The sequence below is a fragment of the Ciona intestinalis genome, chromosome 8 (assembly GCF_000224145.3).
Source record: "Ciona intestinalis chromosome 8, KH, whole genome shotgun sequence".
NCBI lineage: Eukaryota > Metazoa > Chordata > Ascidiacea > Phlebobranchia > Cionidae > Ciona > Ciona intestinalis.
This window is the reverse complement of record NC_020173.2, coordinates 2,248,358-2,260,663: the sequence shown is the minus strand read 5'-3', so window position 1 is coordinate 2,260,663 and position 12,306 is coordinate 2,248,358. Positions and strand designations below refer to the sequence as shown.

Below are 12,306 nucleotides of genomic sequence, written 5' to 3'. Positions count from 1 at the left end.
ACCAATATTACATCACATTTTGTTACATTAATAAATGTAAACCTGAAAATTTGCTTAACCTGCTCTGTGTAATATTATCTATATAGATGTGTTTGTTATCTTGTAGTACCTCTAAAACCGAGATAGCCATTTATACATTAACAACTTATATTTTACTGTAAAGTCGGTACAGCATTTTATTTATAATAAAGTATTGTTTCATCTGAATGACAGTTAACTGTTTGTTGATTTTATTTTATTTTTGCATTTTTTATGATGTATTTCTTAGTAAAAGGGTTGAAAACGATTTTGTTTAGAGATTTTGAATATTGTTTAATATTTATGGTTGTGTCTTCGTCTTGTGTGTTTTGTATGGGTTGGTTACTTGGTGTTATCTGGTCGTAACACATAATTGCTCATGCGGACGTGTTTGTTTCTAATTAAAGGGCCAATGATTTAAACTTGTGTGTCATTCCATGCTCCATTGCACACAAATAGCTCAACATGGTGTCTAGTTACTCCAAAAACAAATTGTTCAAAACTCCGGCAAAACAATGTTAACTTAACAATGAGAACTATTGTATATTTAAAACTGTGAATAAATTTGCAGGGGTCGTAAAAAAAATTGTAAAAATATTTTATTTTTTAAAATTATTTTTGGAATAATTTACTGTTACGATTGAAAAATCCAGGGGAACAAAATTTAAATTATTGTCATTTTTTAAAAGAATTTAATGTTTGGTTTTATAGCACTTTAACCATTGTATATTCAACTGGTTTAAAATTCCAATAGTTCTAAAATAATTTTTTTTTTTTAGAACAATTTACTGTTACAATTGGAAAATTGAGGGGTACACTATATAAATATATTGGAGGCTGAATTTAATGTTTTGTTTTGTAGCAAATTTATCTGTGGGTAAAATTTGTTTTATGACCCAGGATTTTGATGATGAGTCATCTTCAGAGGATTCAGATTCCACATCTGAAGAAGAGAGCAATGAAGCTTCATCAAACAAGTCGACACCAACTATTAATAAAGGTCGTGGAGGTTTATTTAGTTTCAACAGTAAAAAAAAATGTATTTTGTTCATAAAAATAATTATATATTTTAGATTTTACTATTTTTTTCAAAAAAAATATTCAAAAGTTTAAATTTTGCATAAAAATACAAGTTTTTGTGTGGTATATCTATTACAAAATAAACTTATTTGGAAATCAAAATACAAAAAATGCAAATCATTTTTAACTTTTTATTATATAATGTGTGCAGATCAAACTGATAACAAGGAAGCAAAAAGTGAGGAGGGGCATGGCAAAGTGAAAGGTATGAGTTTAAATATTAATAGTATTTTATAAAAACGAGGACATTAGTATTTACACTATAAAATTGTACACAAATTATCACATCCCAAAAATTTTGGACGGTTTTTTACTCTATAAAACCAACTCTAGCACAAGTGAAATTTATTAGTTAGCACTTAACACACAAAATTGAGGGTAATAGTTAGCAGTAGCACCCATAATGGAGGGTAATGGACCAAATCTGGTCTAAATCCCAGATCCTCAAGGACCTCACCCATACAGAAAAAAACAAAAAACACCCAAAATTAACCAAGCTATTTTAGCGTATTAGGCATATTTGTTTACACAGGTGCACAAGATGACTCCGACTCCGAACTAGTAATGGACATCCCAGAAGAGGAAGATGGCACAAAGAAAAAGGTTAATAGTTTGTTCTGTTACTTAGCTTTACTTTATCGACTTCAGCGACTGTTTTCCGGCCATGTGAGGTTAAGTAAGAAGTTAGTAAGTTACAAACATATGCATAAATGTTTAAAATGAGACTCATTTTATTTCATCATTAATTCATTATGTTATTGGTGTCTCAAGAAATGGATTTACTTGGAAATGTTACATAATGCTAAAATGAAACCTTTAGTACATCTGCTTGCCTGTGTTTAGCAGATGTACTAAAGATTTCATTTTTACGTGTTATGTATCATTTTCAAGTATATTCTGAAGCTTTTAGTTTGTTATAGATTTTATACTATTAAGTTGGTGTGGATGACTTTGAGTGTAACCACTATATTTACTTAAAAAATTAAAATAATCTGTATTTTTAAAGCGAATTTTTTATTAAAATGTTTCTAACTTTTTGTATTAAAACAACAGGACTCCCTGGCAGTAACATTAGCTGATAAAGGAATCGTAAAATTAAAGAAATCAAAAGACGGAGCAAAAGAATTAAAAGTCTCTTCCAAACCAAAGTCTATCCTCCTGAATAAAGATGTGGATAAAAGGTCCTCCGATCCAAGCAGCACTCCCATCCGATCTTCCTCATCAGGGAACGTGAAGAGGAAGCTTGCGGAAGATAGCCCTTCATCCTCTCCCAATGTAAAAGTCCGGAAGATGGATTCCGGAGGAGGAATAAAGATCATTCCTGCGAAAGAAAAGAAAAAGATTTTTCCAGAATCGTCAAAATCGAAATCTGACAAGTAAAGTATTTTCTTCCAGGAAAAATTCTGGTTTTTCAGGAACTTCACCCATATTTAAATGGAAGAATATGACTTTTCGGCAGTAGTTCTCTTATTAATGAACTACCGAATTAAAAAAAAAATTAAAATGATAGCAACATGTGTACAACTATTCTGGTTTTGTTTTTCATGTAAAGTTTGGGTTTTGTGTGAATTTAAACCAATTTAAAAATTCTTTTTCAGAGATGGAGATTCTGTTCGAATCAAAAAATCTGATCCTTCGAAAATACGAAAAGATTCCATTCCGGGGGGTGCAAAGAAAACTGAGGTAGGTGGAGATTTGAAATCTTTATGTGTAAAGTATACATCTCATATCTGTGTTAATTCTATGAATCAAACTTAACTAGTAATCACGAAGTTGGACGATTCTTGTAACTAAATAACATTTAGCATCAAGTGCAATGAAAATATGAAATATAAATTTTTCCAAAAACGGCATCATTAAGGTGGCTGTACACAGTATCCGGAATTCGTTCGTTTTGTCTGGATTTCGCTGCCGCATGCGAAATTGGACACTGGTTTGCATACGACTTCGCATGCGAATTCGCACGCCGGATACTGTGGACAGCTATCTTTAGTCTTTTATTTAAAAAAGTCCATTTTTGTGTAAAGTTTCTACTCTTTCTATTGTTTATTGCAAATGTTTTTATTTTTAGGTTATTGTAAAGAAAAAGATCTTAATGTCTAATGCTGCTAAACCAAGGGCGGACGATGGAAAAGGTTGGTGGAATAGTATAGTCACTAAACAGCAGGGTGAAAGCTGTTTTAGGTGTAAAACTGGGGTTCTAAAACACAACAGGCAACATTCAAGTCCAATTATATAATAAAAAAGATATATTTTGCACAAATGGCATTGTCAGTCTTTTATACCATTGAAAGTTTTAGGTGTAAAACTGGGGTTTAAAAGCGTAACAGACAAAAATTAAGTCCAGTTGTATAATAAAAGATATATTTCGCCTAAATGGCATCGTCAGTCTCTTATACAAAGGTTTTAAAACATAACGGACAAAAATTCAGTTCAATTGTATGATAAAAGATATATATTTTGCTCAAATGGCATCGTTGGTCTGTTATTCAAATAAAATCCTTTATGGTCTGGTTAAGATTTTCAGTAAAATTCGATAAATTCGATAATAACTGGACTGCTTTTTTCAGACAAGTCAACGCTAAAATCGACGGCGAAAATATTGTCTCAAAAAATGATGAACAGAAAACATGAGCCGTCCGCATCCAAAAAACCAGGGGTTTGTGGGATTATGTATTTGTTTAATTTTTTTCTCTTTCTTATACAAAGCAAAATAAACCTAATTTACTAAAAGCTGTTTTATTACATTTGTTTTAATTTTTTTGTAATTTTTTTATAATTTGTGTATTTTATAGGAAAAGAAAAGCTTTTTTGAATCAAATTATTTTTAGGCCTAATTTTTAAAGAAATTTTTTTAGGAAAAGAGAATTGGAGAATCTGAAAAATCATTTTTTGGGGACGTTGCTCCAAAAAAACTTTCTTCGTTTACGATTCCTAAACATAGACCTGCACCTGCTCCTAAACACACACAAGGTAAACATACAATTTTTATTATATTCTGTATGGCTGAGGTCCTAGGATTTAGGCCAGATTTAGCCTATTATACAATTATTATTCCATTCTCATCTCTTAGTGTAAAAATCTGTAAAAAAGGGATATAAAATTAAAAAACAAAATTTTTCTAATAAGGGGGAATGGACCCACTGTGACCAAAATTTCAGCTCCCATGGCATGCTTCGCAATAGAACCTCACCCATAAAAATTTAGCCACGTCCCATCGTAACATGTCTTACCATGGGACCTCACACATTGTACAATATAAAATATACATTTTTTTCAGAATCGTCAATTTCGAAACCAGTAGATCCCACAGCACCTTCCAGCAACCAGCGAATCCACCAACCATACCATGATAACCATAATAACCATTCAACTAGTATTGGGGCAAATGTACCTATGCAGAAAATACAGAAATATAATGATAAGTAAGTGACATGAACATTTTATTTGAACCTTCAATTAGCTTCTAATATATTTTGAAAAATCCTAAAAAAAAATTTTTAAATTTTTTAAGTTCACATTTTAACTGCTCTGAAACTGTTTTAAAAAAATCTCATTTTCCCAAAATTTCTTCATTTCTCTTCTTCTCCCAGAGTGATGCAAGGAGTTCAACAAGTCCTCGTCGAGATGTATGAGGACATGATGAATGTCTTCGAGAGCAACCAAGGAAAGAAGAACACAGAACATCAAGGAGATGCAACTGTTGGTCAGCAAGTTACTCAGCTAAGGCTTGAACTTGAAAGATTAAAATGGATGCATCAACAGGAGATTGCTGAGCTACAACATAATCATGGTATTTATTTAATGGACAATTTTGTTTTTACACTGGGTAATAGAAAATTTTGTTTTTACATTAGGTACGCTATTTTTTGAGGGGGGGGGGGTCGCCTCTTTTTCTTGCTAAAGGTTTTATTTTTTTTAGTGACATATGCTAACAATATATTATTATTTTGTTGTACAGTGAAAATTAATAGCTTATAATAGCTTTCGATACCTAAAGAACTCTACACCAGTAGATCAGTGGATTAGTTAAAGCATTATCAAGCGTTAGCTTACTATATAGCTCTTTAATTAACTATGTTTGTTTCATAAAATTCCCCTTTTATTTTATTATATTAGATTTGACTGTAGCTGAGATCCGGCAGAGTTTGGAAAATGAGAAGATTCATGCGTTGGATGACATTAAGAAGAAATGTGATGCGGAGAAGCAGAGCGCTGTGGAAGACACAAAGAAGAAGCAGTGGTGTGCTAACTGTAGAAAGGAAGCTATCTTTTATTGCTGTTGGAACACAAGCTACTGTGACTACCCTTGCCAACAGTTGCATTGGCCCAAACACATGGGGACATGTTCACAAGCGAGGGGAGGTGCGGCTCAAACGGCAACAACAACTGCTCCTTCAGCGGAAGTTGAACCTGCTCCTGAAGAGGAAGAACCAAAATCAGAGGCTCCCAAGGTCCAGGAAGAAGAGGACACGATGAGGGTAGATGAGGATGAAGATGATAACAGTGATAACGAGATGGTTATTGATGAGAATATTGAGGAAGCAACATCCAAAAAAGTCGAGGACATATCCCCTCTTTCTCCGGAAGAGGAACTATTAAAAAAATCCAAAAACGATTTAAAAGACGATCAAATTCCCATCACTTCTGCTGAAGACATTAATCCAACATTGATCACTTCTTCCTCCATCAGTAAAGTGATGTCTCTTCCCATGAAATTAAAGTCCTCATCACCGATAGGAGATCCTGCATCTACTGTGGTGTCCTCCAAACTGATTGATGATATTTTTTCCAAAGTTCAGAAGAAAGAAGCGATTGTCGAGACAACAAGCTCAACAGAAGAAAATAAACAAAAATCTGTAAATTCCGAGTTGATTTCTGGTGATGTTGAAAGTTCTGAAACAAAGCTGTTCAAACCTGTTGAAAATGTTGATTCTGATGATGAACGATTAATGATGGATGAAAGTGTTGAAAAAGATGTTGAAAACCTAACTAAATCTGAAACAACGATAACAACAACAACAACAGCAGAAACAACAATATCAACAGCGTTAACAATTTCAACAAAAGAATCAACAGATTCAACAAAAGAATCAACCAACAATAATATAGAAATGAGTGAAAATACTCCAGTTGAGACGGAAGCGCCTAAAAATGATGATCAAACTAATGCAGATGATCCAAAGACTAAAACAACAAATGTTTTAAGCCACCCAGTTGTTGAACAACATGTTGATGATGTTACACCTGCAAGTCATGAACCAGAACCTGTAGATGATACTTTCAAAGAAATAGACAAACCTAAAAATAGTGAAGTTAAAACAGAAGAAAATTTTGCAAAGGAATTAAACACGGATGATAAAAGTGAAGTCATAACTGAACAGACTACCAATGCTGAAGCTGCAGACGATGTAACAGATAAAAAGTGTGAACTCAAGAGTGAAAAAAGTGAAACAACCACACCAGAAGATAATGTAGTAAAGGCAGAACCAGAAAAAACAGCAGTGAAGGGAACTGCAGAACCCATGACAGTAGAAACGTCAGTGTCAGAACCGATTGTCACTCCGGTGTTTTCTGACAATTATTTGGCATCTCTACAAGCAAAAAAGACAACCGATGAAACTACTACTGCACAAGAGAAAGTGGTTACCACTGAGACAGCGAGCGAGGCTGTAAAAGAAAGTCCAGACTCTCCGGAGATGTTCGGAAGCTAATAATTTGTAAATTTTCAATTCTAATTTTGAAAGTCACTTTTTGAGTGTTGTATATAGTATATACTGTGATTTTTGACGCGTTTTTGGGTTCTTTAAATTTAAAACATTGTTTTATTTAATTTTATCTGTAAATAGCTTTATTTTGTACCTTTTTACGCCAGGTAAAAGTGTAAAAAGATACTTTTGTCCGCAATCATGATTTGCCGCACTCATGTCGAAATATTAATTTTAAAAAGCATTCGTTGCGTTTCCACCTTTTTGTTCTGAACAGCTTGTAATTTGAGCCTTTATCGCATGAAAATTTGAATAAATTTATGTTGTAATGTATAGGGAATATCGAGAGCAATTATTTTGCATAAAATTGTTAGTAAGTATAGTTAAGAGCCAGTCCTTTATAATTAAATGTTTAAACCCTGCCAGGTTTAACATTAGATTGAAATATAAGTTACAGGTATAAAATCTAACTCCTTCCGTTTTGGAATATTGTATTATATTAGTCTTGGTTCGTTGATATCCCAAAATATCAGTCACGAATAAAAAGTAAGAAAAATCCCCCCCAAAATAATTACCTACTAAGTAACTCGTAAGCTGGCACGAGGTGTAAAGACAACGGTGTTATAACGACTGTCGTTTTCCGGCCACGCGAGGATAAAGATAGTTACATTTATTTCCGATTAGTATAAAAAAAATAGATGCAAAAGTATCAGATTCGGGAGTTTTTTAATCTGGCAAATTTTGAAGAATGAAAAAAGCGTTTCGTTGGGCGGAGGCATTCAATACGCACAAGATACGTAGTGAATGATTCACAAATTTAAACAAATTGTTTTTGTGACTCAAATAAAAAGTCGAGTGAATAAATTAGATTCTGAAGTATATGCAAATATATTTTATTTACTGTTGGTTTTTAACATATTGCGGTTTTAACGCGCAGAAAATAACACGGTTAAACGTTAGATAAACGTACGTTACACAGTTTAAATGGGTTAAACGCAATTCTATTCGAAATATTTTTGGTATTCACTGAGATGGATGATAGCAGCATTTTAGATGAAGTGCTAATGAACGATTCTCTGTCGTTATCCGACGCAACAAAAGCTAGCGTGAGTTACAATACTTGTAACAGGGCAGGCATGGACAATATTGGCTGGTGTGAAAACTGCAATAAAAGTGCTCAGGTAAGTTAAAAAGCCGCCATTTTTTTATGATATCAGTCAAGTACAGAGCATGGCAGGTGCACATGCGATTTTGTTTACAAACTTTTGGTTATGCACGCCATTTTTTTGTCCCATTACGCTAATTGTTTAGCAATAAACCAAAACTATATTAAATTAACTAGGATTTCCTAATGTTCTTTGGAAATGTACCTTTGCACACTGATTTTGTAGTAATAGCACGAGAAAAAAATGTCTTGCACATGCAAGATTTCGTCAAAAACTGCTGTATTCTGCAGACTGGCTGTCCTGTAATATATCATACCATTTTGACTAATTATAAATGTGTAGAGCTGTGATTGTAGTGTTCTATGCAAGCATATTTATTATCAACAAAGAAGTGTTAGTGAGTTAGTGCCAAAGCACAGTTGGTTAGCGCGCCTTTCTCACCTGGAGGTAACGGGTTCAAGGCTCTTCGCTGCTACCATTGTGAGCACATGTGTCCTTCGGCAAGACACATAACGGCAATTGCTCCAACTCAGTGGTCACTAATGGGATGTCTAAAATATCAGCCACACTTAAAAAGATCCCCAAAAAATATTCACCCGCAAAGTAACATACTCAGTAACTCGTACGCTGGCATGAGGTGTATGAAACAGAACATCCATGTTTAACGACTGTTGTTTTCTAGCCACGCGAGGATAACGTAAGTTATATTCATTCATTCATTCATATACAGAAACCTGATTTGTAAGTATTTGATTGTTTTTCACAGGACATGCAGAGTCGTCACAAAAGACATTTGGATATGGTTAAACAAAAGCTACTTTTCACAGAGTAAGTTAATTTAGTTTGATGTATATGATATCATATGATATTTATTTATTTATTTTCTTGATTTGTTAATTTTAAACGTATTTAACTATCCAGAAAGACAGTAAATTTTATTAAAAAATTATTAATATGCAGTTTATTAAACCCTGAAAATAGTTTTTAAATTGAATCTCCGTAATAATTTGTAAGTTACACGCATCATACCGTTTTTTTTCGGGAAATAAGCATAGTATAAATTAAACTTAATACAGATTCTTTATATTTTATTATATATATACATTTTTTACTTTTTCAGTAACTTGATACAAATGTACGCCAAGTGTAAAAGCAAACTTGATGATGCGATGATGAAGGTAACCTCACTTGAACAACAATGTGAGAAAAAAGAGACAGACAATCAACTAATTCAACAACAGTTAGAGGTTGGTGGAAATTCGGTCGAAATTTAACATAAAATCGACTATGGTACAGTGGTCACATTAAAAACTAGGAATGTGCCAAGCTCAAAAGCTCATGTCCGAGCATCTCCTTTTCAGACAATTGGCAATCGGTTAAAAATAGGGCAGAGCGCTAAGCTGCATGCTATTGCTATAAAATGTTGCACGCTAGAGCAAAAAATTTTAAAATATAAAAAGTGAAGCAATATAATATAACAAAACTAGTCGGTATAGCTTTCTCTTAATTATTAATCAGTCGTTGTATATTTGCTCTCCGGAGTTTATTGTATTTTCTTTAGCACAACCCTATTAAAACCCAACAAATTTCCACTAAAATAATCACCCAAAAAGTTATCTAAGCAGTAAGTATGGTGTATGAAACATTGTAACAACTGTTGCCCCATTTCATGAGAATAAACAAGTTACATTCATTGATATTCATTCTATTATTTTAGGCTTTACTTGCAAACAAAAACACAAGTGAGGTTGAAAACTTGCAGAAAAGGATTTCAACTTTACAACAATCTAATGAGAGTCTTCAGGATAAAGTATCTGGAATGGAGGTGTGTTTCGTTGATTTTTTAAAGAAAAATTATGTGTTGTTTAGAGTTCTAGAAAGTTTTTAATAGTTGGTCTGATGCAAACGGTAGAAAAAATTTTAATATATTCTCATGTATATACCCAGGATTTTTTTATTTTTTCATCATGTATAAAGGTTGGCTATGATATTGCTGCATTCTAAAAGAGTAACCCCCATTCTCAATGCCTTAGCCATATTAAAAACAAACAACTTACATCATCAAGTGTGTAGATAGACCCCCCCCCCCCGAAAAACACTAGGTATACAGTTGTAAGCTGAGTACTCCTTGAAGCTCTTGATATATAAGGCTTGAAGCTCTTGATATACAAACACAAGCACTAATCTGACTTATGCATTGCAACATTTATGTGAGCATTGTAAATATGTGTTGCATTAATAAATTAAAGCCTTTTTTTCACTTTGACTGTTTTTGGTTATCTTATTTCTGTACAAATGGCTGAAAGAGGAAGAATAATCTAAACCTTTACTTTTTGTGTTGATTTTTACAGATGACGCGTCAAATGTACGAGCACAAGATTCAATCAATGAAAGAAGAAGAGTCGGTGAAACGAGATACCAAGAAACAACATAATCATGATATGAATGCGTAAGTTGATTTTTATAACTGTATACTTTTGTAGATTGTAAAAGGGGCATACCAATGAAAAATCAAAATTTGTGTATTGATAGATATGCTCAAATGTGATCTAAAGCTACCATCAAAGTTTTAAAATACAAAACAGCTTTTGAAAAAAATGAGTTTCAAAACCGCAAATTCGACCGCTAGCCCGCTGGCGTTTTTTTCACATAATTTTTTTAGAAGCCGTATCATTTGGCAAACTTTGATGGTACGTTTAGGTTACATTTAAGCATATCTATCCATATACAAATTTCCATTTTTCGTTGGTTGCCCTTTAAGGCTGCACTGGCCTACCTAATCTATAAAATAATCAATTATTTTATTGATTTTTTACATTGGCGTATGAACTTAATGTTTCATAATATTTACCCATGTATGCTTTTGCAGGATGTTAAAGCTGCACTTGCCTATCTAATCTATAATAAAATATTTTGTTGATTTTTTGGCATTTCAATTTATTGTGTGGTAGTATTTTGCCTAATTTAAACGATGTTGACATCTGTTATATCATATCATAATTAATCAATCAGAAACAATCAGATTCCATTATATTTATTTTTATTTGTTTTGTAGGCTACATGTTTTATATTTCGTCAATTGCGTGTCTTATTATAATTTTAAGTATTTTATTCCCCAAGACTTGAAAAAGAGCTAAAACAAACTCGTAAGAAGCTTGAAAACATAGAAAAAGAAAACGAAAAGTTGCAGAAAAAATTGGAAATTGCCGCTGCTGGTCGTCGCTTGCGTCGTAACACAGGTAATTTTTGGTCATAAAATATGTGGTTACTAAATTTTGTATACTTAACATTAACAAGTTAATGGCACTTACGACTAATGTGCAGCATAGCATAGGCACTAATGTATGCTGTGTAAGTTACATAGTGTAGGTGTCAAAAATTAAAATTCATGTTGTGAAATTAGTCAACTACCCTGGTGTTTGTAATTCTAAACAAACAATAGACAATTTTTAGGCCTGTATTTGTAAACTAGCACCTGTACGAATAAATCAATTATTGATTTTAACTATAAAATATGGACGACTGCAGGCATTGTTTTTCAGTCAAAATAAACAGACATTTTTTGAAAAATTTAATATGTAGACCTTGAAAATACAGACAAATCTTAAAAGTAAGGATTGTATGAAAGCCCTGTGTTTAAATCTGCACTTGCATGTCTATATTAATCAATACAAGCGCTGACAAACACCTTACATTACTATAGTACTGGGGTGTAAAATGGGATACCGTTAGCAACTTGATCTCATATTTCTTGAACTTGGTTTGAATAATTACCAATGTATTTTAAAGTCTCAGTGCTATGGTTATATACCTCTGAAAATTTTCTTTGTTTACTACTGAATGAGACGATAAAAACCATGGACCATCTTGCCCCACCCTACTGTAACTGTAACAAACCCACAGGTTCCCACACTACAGACTCAGAGAGACCTTCGACTGCCGACTCTAAAGTTGACGGTTCAACTACAAATGACAGCGAAACAACTCCTTTTAAGGAACCGGTCAAACGAAAGAAATCAAAAAAAGTTCACCGAAGAAAATCCGNCACCACAGAAGAAAGTGATGACGATNAAAAAAGTAACAAAAACTACAATTTTATAGATCTATATATATAATATGCAGATGCATACAATTTTATAGAGATGAATATTGAATATATATAATTAAATTCGAATATTTTTACAATTACAATTTATATAGAATGTATGGACCATAATGTAGTTTTTTTTAAGTTTACTGGTGTTTTTTTTGTGTGTGTGGTTGAATTTCAAGAGTAAACATGTCTGTTTTTTTCTTATTTTTTTTTAATTTGTTTTTTTTTTGGCATGTGTTGG

At 32.8% G+C, this 12,306-nt stretch overlaps 2 protein-coding genes across 2 annotated transcripts in view; both read left to right on the top strand.

Annotated features, from left to right (window-relative positions):
• LOC101243386 (protein kinase C-binding protein 1-like) overlaps positions 1–7,146 on the top strand; it is a 14,012-nt gene extending 6,866 nt beyond the window's left edge. The window contains exons 12-22 of the mRNA XM_009860976.3: positions 919–1,018; positions 1,250–1,303; positions 1,631–1,701; positions 2,152–2,474; positions 2,697–2,781; positions 3,170–3,233; positions 3,669–3,757; positions 3,957–4,071; positions 4,379–4,523; positions 4,692–4,891; positions 5,218–7,146. Of these exons, the coding sequence (XP_009859278.2) occupies positions 919–1,018; positions 1,250–1,303; positions 1,631–1,701; positions 2,152–2,474; positions 2,697–2,781; positions 3,170–3,233; positions 3,669–3,757; positions 3,957–4,071; positions 4,379–4,523; positions 4,692–4,891; positions 5,218–6,812 (2,841 nt within the window). The 3' untranslated portion in view covers positions 6,813–7,146. The remainder of the gene's footprint in view (positions 1–918; positions 1,019–1,249; positions 1,304–1,630; positions 1,702–2,151; positions 2,475–2,696; positions 2,782–3,169; positions 3,234–3,668; positions 3,758–3,956; positions 4,072–4,378; positions 4,524–4,691; positions 4,892–5,217) is intronic.
• A 563-nt stretch (positions 7,147–7,709) lies between these two features.
• Positions 7,710–12,306, top strand: part of LOC113474440 (uncharacterized protein DDB_G0286299-like) — a 6,189-nt gene continuing 1,592 nt past the window's right edge. The window contains exons 1-7 of the mRNA XM_026835499.1: positions 7,710–7,987; positions 8,739–8,800; positions 9,093–9,219; positions 9,690–9,797; positions 10,324–10,421; positions 11,093–11,211; positions 11,876–12,049. Coding sequence (XP_026691300.1) covers positions 7,838–7,987; positions 8,739–8,800; positions 9,093–9,219; positions 9,690–9,797; positions 10,324–10,421; positions 11,093–11,211; positions 11,876–12,049 — 838 coding nt within the window. The 5' untranslated portion in view covers positions 7,710–7,837. The remainder of the gene's footprint in view (positions 7,988–8,738; positions 8,801–9,092; positions 9,220–9,689; positions 9,798–10,323; positions 10,422–11,092; positions 11,212–11,875; positions 12,050–12,306) is intronic.